Source organism: Megalobrama amblycephala, linkage group LG1 (genome assembly GCF_018812025.1).
Source record: "Megalobrama amblycephala isolate DHTTF-2021 linkage group LG1, ASM1881202v1, whole genome shotgun sequence".
In the NCBI taxonomy this organism is placed as follows: Eukaryota; Metazoa; Chordata; class Actinopteri; order Cypriniformes; family Xenocyprididae; genus Megalobrama; species Megalobrama amblycephala.
This window is the reverse complement of record NC_063044.1, coordinates 54,860,323-54,881,829: the sequence shown is the minus strand read 5'-3', so window position 1 is coordinate 54,881,829 and position 21,507 is coordinate 54,860,323. Positions and strand designations below refer to the sequence as shown.

Here is a 21,507-nt window from a genome sequence, read left to right as displayed (position 1 = left end):
TTAAGATCCATAGACTGACCAAATATGATGTTGATCTGCTCAAATCTCTACAAGGAGTTAATCACAGTGTAAAACATGTCATTTTCTGTTACCTATAGGTAGCGCTATTACTGGCTAAACAAAATAACTGAATACTGGCATGTAGATGTGATCAGATCAGGACTCTAATAAAACATGTGAAGTTTAGACCAGATCGGACATTGAGTTATAACATCTTCCTGTTTCATGGTGAAACATAAAATTTTGTCAGGCCACCACAGACACGCCCTTCAGCAAAAACTCTAGATCTATATAACTTTGCAAAGGCCTTTAAATTAGACTGACCAAATATGACATTGATCTGATTAAAGCTCTTGGAGGAGTTTGTTATAGTACGTCTGGAAATGGCAAAAATTGCACAAGTTTTGCAAAGTTAATTAAAAATATCTGACTTCCTGTCGTTTTTCAGATTATGCTTTTTTGTAGGTATTAGACTGTTAGATGTGTTTACCAAATTTCATACATGTACGTGAGACGTAGCATCTGGGGCACTTCGTTGAAGTTTTGTAGGTGGCGCAATTGAGCCATTTTGCCACACCTAATTCTGAAAACAATAACAGATGTAAACTTTCACCACTTCTGATGCATCTGCAGAGTTTCATGAGTTTTGAGCATGTTTAGGCCCTCAAAATGTGATTCCCTTTTCTTGGCGAAACATCAGACTTTGTCAGTCGCCACCTACACGTCCTTCAATGAAAACTCAAGATCTTTGCAATTTAACATCCCGAAGGCCTTAAGATTAGACTGACCAAATATGATGTGCTTCTTGTTAAATCTCTATGAGGATTTAATCACAGTGTAAAACATGTCATTTCCTGTTGCCCGCAGGCGGCGATATGACTATAACTGAATACTGACATGTACACACGCCCTTCAGCGAAAACTCAAGATCTTCGCAATTTAACGTCACTAAGGCCTTTAGATTAGACTGACCAAATATGATGTTGATCTGATTAAAGCTTTTGGAGGAATTTGTTAAAGTACAACATCTGAAAATGGCAAAAATGCCAAAATTTTGCAGAGAAAAACCTAAATATTTCACTTCCTGTTGGGTTTACAGATTTTGAACCCAGGGGCTGTTACATGTGTATACTGAATTTCATAACTGTACATGAAACGTAGTGCGAAGGCCATATCAGAAACTTTCACCACTTCTGACGTGTGTGCAAAGTTTCATGAGTTTTCAAGCATATTTAGGCCCTCAAAAATGCGATTAATTTCAGACAAGAATATTTGGCTGTGCAATTACAATAGGGTCCTCACACCATCAGTACTTATGTGCCTTCAAAAGATTTACCTGATTCAACCTTCAGTTTGACTTTGGGCTTGACGTTTAAATTTAATTTTGCCAAAGAACTGCACAATGTCTTCAACACCACCAACAGCTCCTCCAGCAGCTCCTCCAAGAATAGGAACATAGCGATTCCAGTCACGAGCTCGTTTGGCTGTATATGGTAGTTTCGCTTCAGCGTCTTCTAAAGCTTTATTCACTTCTTTCATAAGTTTTTCACTAAATTCACATTCTGCTTGTTCTCTAGCTTCACATTGAATTTTCTCCTGAAGTTTGTGCTTGTCCTTCTCATGTTTTTCTTCCAGGAGTTTAATGAAGCTCTGTTGCATTTCTCCTAAAGATTTTTCCTTTCTTTCATTCTCCTCTTCAATTTGTTTCTTGTGCTCCTCCAGTTTTCTCTTCATCTCGTCTCGAAGGGTTTCATTGGTCTCTTTCTTGATCTCCTCCTCTCTCTTTTTGAATTCCTCTTCAGTTCTTCTCAGTTCATTCTGCATCTCTTGTCTTTCTCTCTCTTTTTCTTTCTTCATGTGTTCCATTTCAGCTTCATATTTGGTTTTCAGCTCTTCTTCATTTCTCTTGATCTCTTCTTCTTTCTCTTTCATGATTCTCTCTTGTTCATCTTTGATGTTCTTCTCCACCTGCTGGAACATCACATTGGTGTAGAAACTCCCTCCATTTACTGTCAACATCCAGTCAATCTTATCCAGAAGATCAGAAACTTGTGTGTAATCTTTATTCTCCATGTTATTGAACACATGGTATCTGTCTCCAAACTGATGGACGAGGTTCTTTAAGCTGTCATTTCGTTGAACATAATCTTCAATTGTTGTTCCTCTAAGTTCATCTCCTCTGGTGAACAGTACTATGGTGTACATTCTGGATTTGTCTCCAAAAGTCTCCAGGATCATCTTCACTGCATCTTTCTCCTCTTGAGTGAATCGTCCCAGTTGAAGCACCAGCAGAAACACATGTGGACCAGGTGCTGCCATTGAGACGCACTTCACAATCTCCTTCCAGATCTCATCATTATCAACTCCAGTATCAAACAGTCCTGGAGTGTCAATCACAGTTATTCGTCTTCTGTTGAACTCAGATGTTTCTTTCTGACACTCTCTGGTCACTGAGGATGGATTAGGTATTGATTCAAACATGTCTCTTCTCAGTATGGTGTTTCCTGTTGCACTTTTCCCCACACCCGTCTTTCCCAGCAGCACAATCCTCAGATCTTCATCATGTCTTACACCTGCTAACCACAAAAGAAACTGTCATTACATTTACATTTAGTCATTTAGCAGACGCTTTTATCCAAAACGACTTAGAAATGAGAATAGTAGAAGCAATTTGGACCTACAAGGAACCACTTGGAAGGCGATCATTTGTTTATATAAAGCATATACATTTAATTTTTTTTTTTTTTAAATGACTGATCGTTTCGCTAGATAAGACCCTTATTCCTCGTCTGGTATTGTTTAAAGCCCTTTGAAGCTGCACTGAAACTGTAATTTTGACCTTCAACCGTTTGGAGGCCATTCAAGTCCACTATAAGGAGAAAATCCTGGAATGTTTTCATCAAAAACCTTAATTTCTTTTTAACTGAAGAAAGAAAGACATGGGCATCTTGGATGACATGGGGGTGAGTAAATTATCAGGAAAATTGTATATAATTTATATAAAATAGCGCCATCTTTTGACAAAAGTGGAGGGTTAGTTTAACTTACAGTCACCAAACTCGGTACATATTGTTTTCATTCTGCCAAACAACTTTCTCATTTACAGTCATTAGCTCTGACCAACAGGAAGTCAGATATTTTGGTTTGAATGTGGATTTTTTAAACCCTCTCTGTCCCTCTCTCACTCCTCCAGTCTTTGTGTGTGTGTGTCAAATTTATTAAAAATCCCTATTATCCCTATAAGTAAATTTCACTTCATTTTATAAAAGTGGCTGTTATGTTTACCCATTTTAAATGCCTATTGCCTGCTGTGCACAGTTGCCCTGAAGCCAGTATGGCTTTGCCACCAGGCTTTGGCCCGTCATCGCTGCTTGCAGCTATATATTTGTTTTTAATTTCTTTTATATGAAAATCACTTTGAATTAGTGCTGGGCAGTATACCGGTTCATATAGTATACCAGTTCAATTTCGAGACCGATATGAATTTTTCAAAAACCGCTATATGCAAATACCATGTAGAGCCAATGATTTCTGCGATGCAGAAAAATCACGGATGAAATCACGGAATCTAGTTACAAACGTTCTGTATAAAGCAGAACATCACAGAATTTAGCAATTTTTGGATGAATAAATCAAAAGTCGGGCTGTACAATGAATCAGATATTGATACAGACTAGTGTCTGTGAATATTAAAGCTAAAAATGACTGCTATTGAAATCTGAAGTCTGTATGAAAGAGCACCGCATTTTCATCTACTACTACACATACTGACCAGTGGCGGCTGGTGCAAAAATTTTTGGTGGGGCGCAATTTTTTTTTTTTTTAAAGAAATGCAGGAATGAATAGGCTAATTGTTAAATAATCATTTAACAAGTGATATAATAATGTATCATTACTGCTTATCTAAAAAATGGAAAATTCAGTATTTAAAGCATGCCATAGGGCTGGGATCTAAAAAGAATATATCTGTTTTTAATTAAAAAAATATATATTTCACATTCTGCCCAATATTGTCCTAGAAACAATGTTCATATTGAAGGCTATAAAAAACAAACATGAATGTAACTGTGTAGTATACGCTATATTATGTGCAAAAAAAAGGGGTCAAATCACATTAGGCCTAGGCTACATTCTAAAATTGTAACTTTACAATCTAAAAACAAAATGTTTTTAAAGCAGAAGTTAAATACACTAAACTAAAAATGAAAATAAATAAAAACAAAAGAAACTAATTATTATTATTTTGATTACCCTATTAACAGTCACTTTACACAGTTACTGCTATCATACAAATACACTTAGTTGTATTTTCGAAATTCTACATATGGCATAATTATGTTTTCCAACAAAAACAAATTTTCAACAACAAATATTTTTAGCAAAATGTATTTGACTCAGATTGAACGCCATCTGTTTGGCGCGCATGCTCGCGGCGGTGCTCGTTCACGGAAGTTTGTCTTGCTGAAGGCTCGTCCACGCCTGGCTGCAAAATGGAAATATTTTCTCGACTTTCTAACATTTGCAGATGGAGAATATACCTGTGAAATGTAAATATGCACTGAGGAAATTATTGGATGTCACTTCAGCTTAAAAAAAATATTAATAGAGGTCTGTTTGTTTCCACCAATTGCTGCACAGGTTAAGGTTACGTATGATGACGAAAGCACGTTAGTGCGAGCCCTCCCGGAACCCATAGAGATTGCATTGCAGTGCCTGCAGTTCGAAAAAAAAGTTCTTTGAATGGAAGTCTATGGGAGCAGTCGGGGCAAATCTCTGCCAGACTGAAATGCCCAAAAAGAGGCGGTACTCCACAGAGCGTGACTCGACGCTGATTGGACTATATCCAGAGGCAGAACAAACAGCCTAGCAGTGACAGCTAGCGTAACTCTGTGGTTGAATGTGATTGAAAAATCCGTCCCTTTCTCACTTTGGTGGTGCGTCGCCCTATAGGCGGATCTTTTGTGACGTCATTGTTTATGTTTGTCGCGTTGCATCATGGGAGTCGTGTGGCAAGAAACACCGCTAGATACCTGTAATTTGATTGTTTTGCACGTTTGGAGGAGGATTTAGAGAAGAGGATGGTTCACTCTTGCTGTGTGGTCGATTGTACGGCTCGTTGGGGGCCTGATAAAAAGTTTTTTCGAATTCCCTCCGAAAAGGATAGCGAAAAACGAAAAAAATGGTTGCGTGCAATTAGGCGATTGAACCTGGACGCTCCGAAGAAAGCCTGGATTCCTGCAGCTTCTGATCGAGTTTGTGAGGCACATTTTGTTCATGGTAAGTCTTAGTGACTATGTATTTATAGAAGATTAAATAAAAAATAAATAAAACTGAGTCAAATCAACCAAGTCATATGTTTTCGCGGACCAACGTTTTTTGTCATCCCAGATCTCATATGGGCTTTGAATAACTTCAATTTTGTCACCAATACAAATTTTGAGCTTCTCTCCAAACCTCCTCAGGAACGTCTTCAGATGTTAAAGTGCTTATATATTGTGGATTTCGCCCGCTAACTCTCTTGAAAGTGCTCGTCGCGTCTTTATAGCCCGCCATACTGTTTGTTTTGTTGCCACACAACCACTCGCGCATGCGTACAAAGATGTCAACAAAGATCCTCCTATTGCCCTAATGAAGAAACCGCTCCTGATACTGACGCACGCGTACTCGTGATGATTTCAGTGTCTGCTGTATCACTCACTAGGCTATACATGAACTTCATCTACAAAGCTGCTCTTAGTCATTTTATGAACATTTCACCATTTAATTTGATAAAACTATCGACATTTGTCTCATCATATACACAGGAAGTCAAACGTTGTCTTCTTCTTGATTTTTATGGTGGTTGGCAAACAACTTCAAGGTGCATTACCGCCACCTGCTGGTTAGGAGTGTGGACCAAGAACGCAAGGACCTTTATCTAACACCTTCTAAACACCTATAATTTTTTATCTAAATCAGACATTTTTAAATATAGTATTACAAAATCAATACGTGGGTACGGAACGTATTCAGACCCCCTAAATTTTTCACTCTTTGTTATATTGCAGCCATTTACTAAAATCATTTAAGTTCATTTTTTTTCCTCATTAATGTACACACAGGACCCCATATTGACAGAAAAACACAGAATTGTTGACATTTTTGCAGATTTATTTAAAAAAGAAAAACTGAAATATCACTTGGTCCTAAGTATTCAGACCCTTTGCTCAGTATTTAGTAGAAGCACCCTTTTGATCTAGTACAGCCATGAATCTTTTTGGGAAAGATGCAACAAGTTTTTCACACCTGGATTTGGGGATCCTCTTCCATTCCTCCTTGCAGATCATCTCCAGTTCTGTCAGGTTGGATGGTAAACGTTGGTGGACAGCCATTTTTAGGTCTCTCCAGAGATGCTCAATTTGGTTTAAGTCAGGGCTGGGCCATTCAAGAACAGTCACAGAGTTGTTGTGAAGCCACCCCTTCGTTATTTTAGCTGTGTGCTTAGGGTCACTGTCTTGTTGGAAGTTAAACCTTCAGCCCAGTCTGAGGTCCTGAGCACTCTGGAGAAGGTTTTCGTCCAGCATATCCCTGTACTTGCAACAGTCATCCTGTCCCTGCAGCTGAAAAACACCCCCACAGCATGATGCTGCCACCACCATGCTTCACTGTTGGGACTGTATTGGACAGGTGATGAGCAGTGCCTGGCTTTCATGTGTCTTGCACTGAGGAGAGGCTTCCGTCGGGCCACTCTGCCATAAAGCCCCGACTGGTGGAGGGCTGCAGTGATGGTTGACTTTCTACAACTTTCTCCCATCTCCCGACTGCATCTCTGGAGCTCAGCCACAGTGATCTTTTGGTTCTTCTTTACCTCTCTCACCGAGGCTCTTCTCCCCCGATAGCTCAGTTTGGCCGGACGGCCAGCTCTAGGAAGGGTTCTGGTCGTCCCAAACGTCTTCCATTTAAGGATTATGGAGGCCACTGTGCTCTTAGGAACCTTAAGTGCAACAGAATTTTTTTTGTAACTTTGGCCAGATCTGTGCCTTGCCACAATTCTGTCTCTGAGCTCTTCAGGCAGTTCATTTGACCTCATGATTCTCATTTGCTCTGACATGCACTGTGAGCTGTAAGGTCTTATATAGACAGGTGTGTGGCTTTCCTAATCAAGTCCAGTCAGTATAATCAAACACAGCTGGACTCAAATGAAGGTGTAGAACCATCTCAAGGATGATCAGAAGAAATGGACAGCACCTGAGTTAAATATATGAGTGTCACAGCAAAGGGTCTGAATACTTAGGACCATGTGATATTTCAGTTTTTCTTTTTTAATAAATCTGCAAAAATGTCAACAATTCTCTGTTTTTCTGTCAATATGGGGTGCTGTGTGTACATTAATGAGGAAAAAATTGAACTTATACTTAATTTTCTCAATATGCATTTTAAATGTAAGTTTCTCATCAAACCATACCCCCAAAAACTTAAAACAAGAAACTCTTTCTGTCTTGGGCATATAATTTGAATTTTATCCCACAGTTAACTCTCCGTTTTGAAAAATCACTGTTCTTGTTTTTTCAACAGAAAATCTAAAGGCAAGGCAAGTTTATTTGTATAGCACATTTCATACCCAATGATAATTAAAAGTGATTTACATAAAGAAGAATGATAAAAATAAAACATAAGGAATAACAATAAAAACAGAGAATTTTGCTATCTGGATAGAAGAGCTAGGAAGTCTTAGGGAGTTTTTTTTTTGTTGTTGTTGTCCATCAGAGTGGATCTAAACCTCACACGACAGGACCGCTGTCTAGCAACCTGTTAAGGCACTTAATACTGATAAACAAAGACACCTCAAACTGAGCCACACTTCCCTAATCCCCCTTCCGGAGATATCTTATCTATGCAGCACAGTTCAAATTTCCCCTTTGGAAATTTCCCTTTTGAAAGTGTCCTGACTGTAAACCAGAGATATCTTAACCATGCACCACAGCTCAAATTTCCCCATGGTTTGTCCCCTTATCCAAATTTACCAAATTTTAACCTAATCACAAATGCTTAATCATAATGATAAATAATAAGGGACTAATTATGCTTCCTTGTGGTGTACCGTTCCCTACAATCATGGTCTTAGAAAAGTTTTGCCCAACTTTGACTTGAATAGTTCTGCCAAATAGAAAATCCTTAATCCATCTTATCATTTTTCCATTAACTCCTGCTTTTCTTAATTATCAGACCTTCTCTCCACATCATATCATAAGCATTCTCAATGTCTAAAAATATAGCCACAACACTTTCTCTATTAATCTCTGCTCTCCTTATTTCATACTCTAAACATACTGTAGAATCCATTGTACTTCTTCCTTTCTAAATCCACTTTGATAATTTAAAATATACCCTTTTGTTTCCAAGTAATATGTTAATCTTTTATTAATCATTTTCTCCATAACCTTACAAATATGAGAAGTCAAAGCAATTGGTCTATAATCACTTGGACTGTTTCCTTCCTTCCCTGCTTTACGTATTGGTACTATTACAGCCTCTTTCCATTTGTTAGGTAATTTCCCACTCTCCCAAACCCTGTTATATAATTCCAGAAGTATATTTTTAGATTAATCACTTAAATTTAGACATCATTATATAGCATACCTGATCTTTACCTGGTGCAGATACTCTAGTGTTCCTTAAAGCACTATTTAATTAATTTATAGTAAAAGGTAAATTCAATGCATCATCCACATTTCCATAATCTAAATCTATATTAAAATCTCTGTGTTTAATATTGTTTCCTCTCGCCCTCTTTTCCCTTCTTCACTGATATTGTCTGAACTATGAATTTTGACAAATGTTTCCACAATCATTTCAGCCTTTTCTATCTCTGTAATTGCTGTACTCCCATTAATTGTTAATGTTAGATACCTATGCTCTCTTCTAATCCCGTTCATTTTCCTTACCATACCCCTTGACTTTATCAATATCCGTTTCTCTACCCACTGTATTACAGATCATCCTCCAATATTCTTTTTTTTTGCTGTTTTCACTGTTCTTCTAACACATGCTTGCTCCTTTCTGTACCTGATTAAGTCCCCAAAATTAAGTGTTCTTTTAAGTCTTTTAAATGCTTTGTTTCTCTCTTTGACTACTCTTCCACATTCTTCTGTCCACCATGGAATCCTCTTTTTCTTACTTCCTGTGCGCCTTGGAATTGACTGGACTGCAGCTTCAATTATAGCTCCACTAATACACTGATTTAACTCCTCTGTCTCTTGATTAATATTAATTACACCCATTATCCCCTCCCATACTTCTCTAAATTTATCCCGATCTGCTCTGTCAAAAACCCACCAAAGACTATAGAATAACACAAGACGTGTCACTCGTATTGTTTTGAATGGGAGAAAGTGAAACGCGCAATATGACGGAATAAGTCCCGCCTTCTAAAGCCCCGGGTATACTTCACTTTCCGTGCCCGGACACGTCACTCACGCAGTCACGTCCGCGCGTCTTTTAAAGTATACTACACCATGGATGCGCATGGATGACCGCGTTCGTCACATGCGCAGTACAGTTTTTTCGGAGGGCAGCACTGAGTCGTGTCATCAACGTGACATTCACTGGGCATAATTGGAGAAGAAAAGAAGTGCATCCTTTCCCATATTTTACTTATCCCCCTCCATGAACTTGCCGCCCTAAACTTGCATTGTACACTTTCAAACATGAATTGTACAAATGTGGTTACTTTCTAATCTCTTTGCACAAACGCTGGTCAAGTTCGCTGTCCATTGTCATATTTTTCTCTTTTTTCAAGTGTGTTGTTTTTAAACCAGTCTTTTCACACTCTTCTTTGACGGCTGAACACTGTGCTCAATACTGTGCGTATTGCAACCTAGTGGACTCTTCTATACTGTTTGCGCATGCGCTGTTGCACGCGGACTGTCCACGCGGTCTCGAAATTTGGCCTGCACATGGCCAGGGTGTGCGGCCAGCCGCAAGCCCTCCGCATGACGAAAATTACGTCATGCGGACGGTGCACGAACGCGGACGGCCGAAGTATACCTCGGTCTGCTGCAGTGACGCGACGACTTTACCAGTTGGCGATTAGCCCTTATTTAAGCCCCGGGTATACTTCGGCCGCATACCCTGGCCAAACACCAGTGCAGGACAAATTTCGAGACCGCGTGGACAGTCCGCGTGCAACAGCGCATGCGCAAGCAGTATAGAAGAGTCCACTAGGTGGCAATACGCAAAGTATTGAGCAATGTGGTCAGCCGTCGAAGTAGAGTGTGAAAAGACCGGTTTAAAAACACGCTTGAAAAAAGGAAAAAATACGACAATGGACGGCGAACTTGACCAGCGTTTGTGCGAAGAGATTAGAAAGTACCCACATTTGTACAATTCATGTTTGAAAGTGTACAAAGCAAGTATAGGGCGGCAAGTTCATGGAGGGAGATAAGTAAAAATATGGGAAAGGATGCACTTCTTTTCTTCTCCAATTATGCCCAGTCAATGTCACGTTGATGACACGACTCAGTGCTGCCCTCCGATGTCTGGTAGAGCATAGAAAAAAAACTGTACTGCGCATGTGATGAACGCGGTCCTCCGCGCGCAACCATGGTGTAGTATACTTTAAACGTGACTGCATGCGTGACGTGTCCGGGCGCGGAAAGTGAAGTATACCCGGGGCTTTAGAAGCACTGGTTTCTATACAAACAGTCAGACGCGCGCCTCTGAAATGAGGCACAGGAGACGCGCATTTACATCTGCGTATGCGCATTAGCTTGATCCAGCCTAAAAAATACAGTTTTTTTTTTTTTGTCTTGATTCGAGCGTTTGGAAAAAAAAATATGAGACTGTTGTTGTTAGATTTGATTGGTGATTACAAATATGAAATTTTTGCAGAATTTGATGTTTCCCCATTCAAAGAGCTGCATGATGCCCAGGATGCCCGAGAGGCGTTTCAAAGATGGCCGCCGAGTGAAATGACTTGTCTTAAAGGAACTTTGAACCCACCCTCCTGATCTATTTATCTCATTCATTTCTACTCTTGCCCCTACTTCAACAAAAATAAGATAATGGTCACTCCCCATCGTGCTTTCTTTCTTAACCTCCCACCAACATATCCCTGCTATTGACTCAGACACAAGTGAAATATCCACCGCTGTCTCCTTCCCATTTATAACATTTATTCTGGTACCATTTCCATTGTTACTACAAACTACATTTTTTATATCCATAAATTCTTCTATAACCTCTCCATTAATATCATTATAAGTATCCCACAATGTATTACGACCATTGAAATCTCCACAACAAATAACCTTACCCTTTAAGTGAATTAATAATTCCTCCAAAATCCCCAAGGTTAATCTCTGGCATGGATTATAATAATTTGCTATTTAAATATTACCCTCCTCTGTCCATACCTCCATTATAATAAATTCCAGTTCTTTCCCTCTAGCTGTTACCCTATACTGAATATCTTGTTTAATAAATATTGCACAACCTCCACTATTACCGTTGTCTCTGTCTCTCCGAATACTATCATAACCTGTAATTATAAAATCTAATGATGGTTTTAACCAAGTTTCCTGTATGCAAATTATATCTGGCTTTGCTTCTAACTCATTAATAAATCCTTTGAATTACTGTCCATTAGCTATTAAACTTCTAGCATTCCACTGAATAATAAGAATTAATAAAATATATGCAAGTAAGTGGCTGGTGAACTGGAGGAATAACAGAGTAAACTTTATAGTTACCATTGTGTGTGTCTGATATGATTAAGTCGGTAAATTATATTTGAATTCACTGTTATTGCTGCTTCCACTGATGTCTGACATCAGTGTGTATTTTATAAACTCCAAATGTATTGTTTTACTGGTACTTAAACCTTAAAAAAAACATTATTTGGCTGAAAACACTGCATAGCTGTGATATATGACAAGAGCTGAGCACGTCCGTCTCGTAGCCAGAGCGCGAAAGCACAGTTTGAATCTGGCAGTTATGTGACGTCGCTGAACGTTTGAAATCCCATATGTGGAACCGTACCGATCAAAGGGTTAATACAGCACACACTTTTATGAACTCATACCTGCTGTTGATTGAGTCTTCATCACATATTTTCTCAGTTCCTCTATTTCAGCTCTGTGTTTGTTTCTCTCCAGTTCTACTCGATCCTGAAGGTACATGAATGTTGTGTAGGAACTTCCTTTGTTCTCCTGTACCATATTCTCTACATCCTGCAGTAGATCTGGAACCTGTGAGCTGTTCTCCAGAACAAAATGATGACCTCCAAGTGTCTGGATAGATGTCTTAGTAACTGAAGTGTGAAGTATATTCAGATTGCTAATCATGCTCTCCTCTTGGATTATGAGAACCATGAGGTGTTTGTTGATTCTTGAGCTGAATATCTTCTGGATGTTCTCCATTTCTGCTTTGTCTTCATTATTAAGTGGACCAGCAGGAATAACTAGGAGGAAAACATGAACTCCAGGATCACAGCGAGACACACAGCGATGAGCGTGAGACATCGCTTCCTCCTCTGAGAGCCGATTGAGAGCTGGAAGCTCCACCAGACTGATCCGAAGTTTTTTCTTTTTTTCTTTTCTTATATAGTTGGATACAGAGGCCTTCAGTGTTTCATCACTTCCACACAGCACCATGTTCAGCCTCTGTTGTCTTGTGTCACTTACAACTCCTTAAACACAACAACAACAAAGTATTTTACTTGCTCTTTTTAAGAATCACATTTTATTATTTGTAGAATCAAATGGAAACTTCCATAGATTATGAACTTACCCCTTGGCTGATTTTGCTTTGGACTTTGTTCTGTGTAACCCACTGTTATTAAGAAAAGAAAGAAAAAATCTATTTAATGATCTTAAACTCATGGTATACAACACTGCAGTACAAATGTCATGATTCAGTACACAATAAGGCATCATGACTGAAACCTTCTTTTTACTCCTGTCCAATATCTATCGACAAGCATCTCATAGGAGCATAAGACCACACTAAAAATTAAAGGATTAGTTCACTTTCTAATTAAAATTTCCTGATAATTTACCAATGTTCATGTCTTTTCTATCTTCAGTCGAAAAGAAATTAAGGTTTTTGATGAAAACATTCCAGGATTTTTCTCCATATAGTGGACTTCAATGTTCTCCAAACAGTTGAAGGTCAAAATTACAGTTTCATTGCAGCTTCAAAGCGTTCTACATGATCCCAGATGAGGAATAAGGGTCTTATCTAGAGAAACCATTGCTTATTTTCTAAATAAATAAATAAATTATATACATTTTAACCATAAATACTAATCTTTGCTGGAATTCTAATAGAGAAGAAGAGTTAGTTCAAGATGAGCATTTATGGTTAAAATGTATATAATTTATTTATTTATTTAGAAAATGAGTGGTTTCTCTAGATAAGACTCTTATTCCTCGTCTGGTATCATTTAAAGCTCTTTGAAGCTGCACTGAAACTGTAATTTTGACCTTCAACAGTTTGGAGACCATTGAACTCCACTATAAGGAGAAAAATCAAAAAAAAAATCAAATCGAATGTTTTCATTAAAAACCTTAATTTCTTTTCAACTGATGAAAGAAAGACAGGAACATCTTGGATGACATGGGGGTGAGTAAATTATCAGGACATTTTGATTCGAAAGTGAACTAATCCTTTAAAATGACTGAAATTTAGCTGTCTATTTATATGACATGCTTTTACATTATTTAAACTGTGAGAAATTATAAGTATACTGTTTACATTACACTGCCAAAAATGAATTTTTTGTCTTGTTTCCAGTCCAAATGTATAAAAAGAAGCATTTTCAAGACAAGTAAAAAAAAAAATCTTGTTTTCAGAAAAATAATTCAAAACTAAGTGAGTTTTTGCTTAAATCAAGCAAAATAATCTTTTCAGTTTGCTTGTTTTAAAAAAAAAAAAAACTCTTTTGCTGTGTAAAAACATAATGTTTTTATGAAGATGTTCAATAACCTGGTAAAAAGGTTATGAATATGTTGTTTTGTTTTAACTTACAAAAGGCACTTAATGGCATAAAACGAGCAAATCTTTTTGATTTCTTCATCTCTGTATGAGTGTCTTGGTGTTGTTCATCATCCTTTGAATCAGGATCTTCCTTTGTTCTGGGAGAAGCAGAAGTTGTGTTCGGATCTTTATCCACTGATGATCCTTCTGCATAATCATAATCACACTTGAGAAATTCTTCACTGTTGTCTCTGAGTATCTTCTCTATCCATTGATCTATGTCAGACAGCCATTTCTCTGTCTCATTATTAAGTTGAACATGTCTTCCTTCACAATCTGTAGATAATCGAATTAATTCACTTTCCAACGTAACTTTCCAAGATGCCCGTTTACTACGTGTTGCTTCATCAGTCGTGATCAAGATGGTGCGTTTAATCGCGTCTTTACTGAATTCTTTCAGGACAATTTTCACTCTTTTCAGGTGCTTCTTAGTGAAGTCATTATACTGCAGTACGAGTATGAAGACATGAGGTCCTGGATCAGACAGAGACACACACTCTCTCACTGTCTGTGTGATCTGATCATCTGAGATGTTTGTCTGGAGCAACTGAGGACTGTTGATGATCATCACATGTCTGTCCTTCAATCTTCCTCTGAGTCTCTCTACAACATCTGGATGAGCTTCACTGTCAAACGCTGCTCGTCCCAACAGGAAGTTTCCCACACGACTGTTTTCTGACACGCTCTTCCCCAGAAGAACAATCCTCACATCACTCACTAAAACACACAACACACACAAAGACACACACACGTAATTTGTCAGTGTATGAGTTGTCTTGTTTAGCATTAATAGCATTGTATAGCTCAACAGATTTATCAGTACTGAAACAGACACAGCAAGAGTCACAGCTCTCACACTTTGATGTTAAATCATTTAATTGACTTACTGCTGGGGCGTTTCTTATCAAAGCTACCTCTGCGCACTGCAAGATACAAGAATACAAACTGTCAGTGAATCTGGCGGACATTATTGTGTGCACTACATGACTTTAAAAAGTTTCATAAAGATAATACTTCCCAGTATTCTAGGGGAATAGGGAGTGACACAGAAAGTTTTTGGAGAGACACTGAGGATTTCCCAACTTCCAGCTCCAGAGTTACACAAAACCAGACTTTGCAGATTTTGTTCAATTTGGCCTGTAAGGTTTATTATTATTATTGTTGTTAATATTTTATTATTTACTAATGAACGCAGTTGTAGAACCAAAGAAAAGAAAACATTACCTCAGGAGGATCCCAAGAAAAATAAAAAACAAATGTAACCTCTAACTGGAGTTGAAAACTACGCTAACAGACTTTTCAGAAAACTATCTTACCAGTAAGGATAGATCTTACTATCCTTACTCCCTTACTTATCACTCAAAAGGAGAAAAAAGGATGTAGGTGTCCACCTCCCTACATTACCTTCAAACTACAACAATATCCCAGATAACAGAATTTTGTTATAAGAACGTATATAAAGAATATTTATAATTCTCTAAATATTCAGTGTTGGTTCTGGGAATGTAAAAAATGTCCAGATTTCTTGATGTTAGAGGAATGTTTTTTAGAAGGTATGATGTTCCTCAAACGTTCTTTCAACTTAATTTTGATTTAAAATTCAACATTCTAGGATTTGTAACCCTCCAAGAACATAAAAATCCAGTTTCCTTAATGTTAATAGAATGTTATTAACCCTTTAAGACCTGAAGTCTTTTTTAGAGTTTTTTTTTCTTTTTTTTTTCTGAGCGACACACACAAAAGTAAAGACTCATAACTCTGAAACTGTAGCAAGGAGAGTCAAAAGGTAGGTATCATTTGATAGAACACTTTTTAAATTTTAGAAAATATAAATTACATTACATTTGTACATTTCCTTGCTGAGAAACAGCTGATACAATATATATATATATATATATATATATATATATATATATATATATTTTTTTTTTTTTTTTAATATTTTTTCTTTTTTTTTCATTTGACATGGAATAGGCTAACTCAGGAACGCAATAAGATCGGTTAAATCGGTAAGATCGGTTCTTTTTTGGTGATGCTCTCTTACAAGTGATCTGCATCTGGTTCAAATTTTGTGGTGATAGCATAAAGAATAGTTTAATAAATTGTTATTCATTTTTCCGCAGCCAGGTGGTGGTTTAGAGGCACCTCTCAGCAGTCGTTAGGAGTTTTTCAAAATGGTTAAATGCATTTAAAAGATGAGATTAAAATGATATCTATTTTGTTGGAAAACGAACATGGATGGGTCCAAGAACATTGGATACACACTTCATCCCAGAAGGATGAGAGACATGTTTTTAGCCAAGTATGTTAAATCATTCCGTGAGTAATATCTTGTGATCAACGCAATATATTATGTTGATTTTGGGTTCATTTTAATCTTGAGAATCTGCTTTAAATATTGATTTGATCATTTTTTATGATCTGTGCATTTTTCATGAAGTTATGAGCATGTGAAATATACATATTTGTTTTCAGTTAGCGGCTGTGCTATTTTTGTTGTAAACGCATATTACTCAGACTCATTAGAGGGTGAAAACAACGCAACAGAAACATGTTGGAGGCTTTATATGAAAGTTTAAAGTCTCTGGGTTTGTATGCAAAAAGAATTTTTGTGCTACCTATATGGATTCAATTTTTATTTGTTTTTAAAGAGAGACACGTAAATGGGAGCGCCAACGCTCCAGCCGGTCTGTTAGTTTGATGAAGTCCACTATAAGGCGAAAAATCCTGGAATGTTTTCATTAAAAACCTTAATTTCTTTTTGACTGAAGAAAGAAAGACATGAACATCTTGGATGACATGGAGGTGAGTAAATTATCAGGAAATTTTAATTTGAAAGTGAACTAATCCTTTAATGATTCTCTAAGGGAGTTCCCTTTCAAAAGCTAATCTCAAGCTGCGCTGAGTGCTGTGGGAATATGACCGAGTCGTAACCAGCAGTGAATGTGTGTAAAACAACATCAATGAAATTGACCTATATTTATACAGGTCACAACGCCAGTCTCTCCCTTTCTTTGAGGACCTCCATGACGAATTATCAAAGTCATGGAGAAAACCATACACCTCTTGTGTTTTTGTGCCCTCAACGTCAATTTATTCGACTATCGTGGTTGCTGAAGCACAGGGGTATACAATCATCATTTAAAAAACCTCCCCACCAAAAATATTCTTGTTGCGTTATAATATTAATATTGAACCACTGTACTATTGAACCGATTTAAATATGTTTTTAGTACATTAATGGATCTTGAGAGAGGAAATGTCATTGCTGGCTATGAAGGCCTCACAGAGCCATCGGATTTCAACTAAAATATCTTTATTTGTGTTCTGAAGATAAACGAAGGTCTTACGGGTGTGGAATGGCATGAGGGTAAGTATGACAGAATTTTCTTTTTTGAGTGAACTAACCCTTTAATGTAACTTCAGTTGAGTTGAAATGCAAGTTGCGTGATGTCTCCTCAGATAACTTTTCTGCATCCACTGTTGGTTATACACTTGTGTGTTTTTGGTTTTCTAGGTTTGTGCAAAGTTACACAATATCACTGAAAGCGGCATTCGTCAAGATTTCAGAGACTCTGTGTGACATTTTAAATGTTAATGATCTTCAGGTGAGTTGAAATTTGTCAACACTTACTACCGCCATCACCATTGCTTGCTTGTTTAACATTTTAATTTTTGCGTGACTTTGAAATTATATCAACATGAAATGTAGCGCCTCAGTGTACCTGTGAGGAGGACCCACAATTCTTCATGACTTGAAATGTGTGAATGAAATTCAGTGCATTAACAGAATTGCTAATATTGGTGAATAAAGTTGCAGTTACAATTGTACCCTCTATGCTTATTTCAGGAGGTGTTGGGAGAGCCAGACATGACTGATTCTGTCATTGTGGTCAACGAAAGCACAAGTCCATCAAGCACTGCAGTTGTGATAGAACATGATCTTCAGTTTTGGCATGTTCAGAAGCACTTGTTCACACAGTGCAGGGCTTTAAAAAGACTAATTTAAAAATCATCAATTATACATCTGAAAGTCCTGCAGAGGTGCCTGATCCTGTTCCTGGAGATTTCAGAGTTCAGCTAATTATTTTGCAATGTGTTAAACTGCAGAACTTTCTCCATTACCAATGTGTTTATTTAAAACAAGTTTAAGTTTGTCTATACTTATTACAGTCTGTATATAAGTAGCCTAACTACAAGTGTATTTTTTCCAAAATGTGGTAAATATTTTATTTACAGTACTGCAATTTGTATAACAACTGCTGTTATTTTATGTAATATAAGTACATTTACATTTATTCATTTAGCAGACGCTTTTATCCAAAGCGACTTACAAGTGAGGAATACAACAAGCGAGTCATCATGACGAGGCAAATAGACACAAGAAGTGCTCACAATACAAGTTTTAGGCAGTGCTCAGAGTATCATAAACTACAATATAGAGGGATTAGAGGAAGTGAAAGGATAGGTATAAGAAGTTTTTTTTTTTTTAAAGTACAATGTAAGTAATGTTATTTATGTATTATAGCTTATTTAATTAAAATGTAAGTAAACGTTTTCGCTGCGTATCAAATTTAAATGGAAAAATGACTGAACAGTAGGCCTAACCTAACCTACAGTAGATATATATAAACGGGGCCGGCCCGTGTCGGGCGCGCTGTGCGCATTAGTGACGACCCGATACCCGCTTGATTGCGGCAGTGTCGCGTCTGGCCCGGTTGATTCGTGAGTGCAGAAGCATCTGGCCCGATCGCAGAAGCGGGCCGAGGGGTAAGGCAAGAATCTAACAGGAGCTGGCCCGAATGTATTGTGCTACTTGGGCGTTGCCTGAGGCTATTAATATGTTTTGTTAGTTTGTTTGTTTTTTAAATAAAACGAAAAGAGGAGGAGTGGTGTTTTATAACACATTTCAATTTATTGTTGGATAAAATATCCATAAACGGAGAAGCCAGAGAGATCTGAGTGACGTTATCAAGCAGGCTACGCTGCTGTTCCATTTGCACAATCACCGGACATTATCAAATCCTGCCGTTCACAGGAATCAGTTCTCCTGAGACGAGCTTGCTAAGTCCGAACTACCATGGACACAAGTCTGAACTTGGTATTGAGAAACGCCTTTGGTTAAAACAGCTTTTATAATAGCAAACATTTAAAATAGCATTTTCTCACGATTTACAAATAGTTGGAAACATTTGGGATATTGTAAGCCTACGGAACAAAATATATAACGTTTGCCTGTTTTGGGATATTTTGCTGCAATAATCTTATAAACTGCAGCTTTAAAAAAAGCCAAATGTATCAATGAAATAATATAGGATAAATATGTCTGAGTAACATTCACAGCACTCAGGACTTTAAATAAAAAATACTTTTCTGTTCCTGCCAAACAATTGAGTGACTTACTGTTTGGGCGATTTAATTCAGGACTTTCTCTTCCCGCTACAAAACACAGAAGAACACAAACTGTTAAGGTGAATCATGAAAGATTCAGAATTCGCTGTGATTCCTGAACTCATAGTAATGACAGAAAACGGTACACGATTTTATGATTTTTACTATACTTTACATCTAAATTGTAGACTTATGTTTTATTTACTTTGCTACCTTTGAATGGCCACCTAAAGTATCTCCAGCGTTACATGATCAAAGTGAGACGCTTAGTTGCTTAAGACTATATTAATATGGATCATTAAAGACATTAACATATTTTATTCAAATCTTACCTGAACTGCACGCCATTTGTCACTGCGTTGGTGATATTTCCTAAATTGAAAGTACAAATACGATTGAAGTGCTCCGTTACACACTTAGGAAACTCAACTATGGCCCCTTGTGGAGACTTTAAGATTTTTTTTTTTTTTTTTGACTGATTAGGTGGAATAGTTTCTTTCCAATTCCATATATTAAATTATAATTTATTTTAGTGATTGTAATCAATTTCATTTTGTGGCTGTCTTGAGGTTTTCAGCTGATCTGCAGTGGGGGAGAGTGGGGTAAGATGAGCCAGTGGGTAAGTTAACTCACCCCCTGTATCTTGGCAACCATACCATTTTATTGTCATGTGACCATATATTTTGGAACCACCCATCCTTTCTGCCAGATTCTGAAAAGGAGAAGCACATGTGAAGAGTGGAAGTCCCTTATTTACTTTAAAAACTGTTTTTGGCTTGTCCAAGTAAGATTTTAACACAACAATGGCTGTTTCATCAAAGCAAATTTGTCCAGGTCTAAAAATGTTTTATGATGCATACTGGTGATTTAGAAACATATAAAACCATACAAGTCATTTAGCTAAATATTATTCTGAATTGGTAAGCTAGCTAGCTTTTCCTTAAATGGCAGCTATGGGGCAAAGTGAGCCAAATGCTGTGGGGTAAATTGAGCCAGTGTTTTAACTTACTCCACCATAAAGCACTGAATTTAAGTTAAATCTGAAGTATAAACTGGTGTCATTTCAATGTAATATTATGCAACTGGTTTAGTTTATCTTTATTTTCGAGTTTATTTGATAGGAACTGTGTACAAGTACAACAAATCCTTCTCTGATACGAACCAGAGGATGTTTAATCATATATATCTTTCCACCTGTAGTCTCTAATGGCCTAACATGGTCGACATTGCAGAAAAACTGCCATGTCAAGAACCTTTTGACTAAAATGTTTATTAGTTTCAGTGACATTTATTCATTCTTACTTAGTTTTAATTTTACTCAACAAACTCTCAGTTTAGTCTGTTTATGGTAAGGTTACATTTTTGATGTTCAACATATTGTTTCAGAAATGCAAACAATTAAAGATATTGAAATTTCAACTTCATTTGGTTGGTTTTATGTTGTTAAATTTAACTTTAAAAAATAAATATTTGTAAAATATTTTTACAAAGAATATTTGTAAAAGGAAATTTGATTATTAAATTGCTTTTTAGAATAAGTACATTAACTTTAAAATTTCACATGGATTTGATTCAGATTCAGTTAGATGGTCAATTTACACCCACTTACTGACTCGGCTCAACTTACCCCTAACCTGGGGTAAACTGTGCCAGAGGAACACTTTTTTTTTTTTTAAGAAGCCATATTTTTAGAACCCTTTGTCTTAGATTTATTCTGATCATTTAAAATGATAGAAAACATCCTGAAATTAACTTTAAATACTTTCATCGTACTTCTGCCTCGTTTCCCCAGTAAAAAATGGCTCATCTTAACCCACTCTTCCCTATATAGGCCCAATTTTTATGGGCTGGTATCTAGAGAAAAAAAATGCACAGATGGTTTATGTATTGATTTTTAAGATTATCTCAGCATAAAAATAATAATAATGAATGACTAATGCTACTACTGCACTTTCAACAAAATTGAACATTTGGAGTTCTTCTGCTTCAGACATCACATCAGAGAGTCAATAATAATAATAATAAACAGGAAGTAACACGACACAGCTGTGTTTGAGGTTTAATATGTGTCTCACCTGTAACTCACTCATAGAGGAACTC

At 37.1% G+C, this 21,507-nt stretch overlaps 1 protein-coding gene across 2 annotated transcripts; it reads right to left on the bottom strand.

Annotated features, from left to right (window-relative positions):
• Positions 1 to 1,331: 1,331 nt before the first annotated feature.
• Positions 1,332 to 19,841, bottom strand: LOC125275212 (GTPase IMAP family member 8-like). Of its 2 annotated transcripts, none has more exons than XM_048201979.1 (7): positions 19,740 to 19,841; positions 19,420 to 19,455; positions 14,904 to 14,939; positions 14,008 to 14,733; positions 12,769 to 12,810; positions 12,062 to 12,667; positions 1,332 to 2,576 (listed from the first exon to the last, which is right to left on the bottom strand). In XM_048201979.1, the coding sequence occupies exons 1-7, from the start codon at positions 19,753 to 19,755 to the stop codon at positions 1,342 to 1,344; spliced, it is 2,697 nt and encodes an 898-aa protein (XP_048057936.1). In that variant the 5' UTR covers positions 19,756 to 19,841; the 3' UTR covers positions 1,332 to 1,341. The 2 variants fall into 2 exon arrangements, with proteins under 2 accessions (XP_048057936.1, XP_048057944.1); XM_048201987.1 differs by having other exon boundaries at positions 1,332 to 2,573.
• Between the last annotated feature and the right edge of the window lie 1,666 nt (positions 19,842 to 21,507).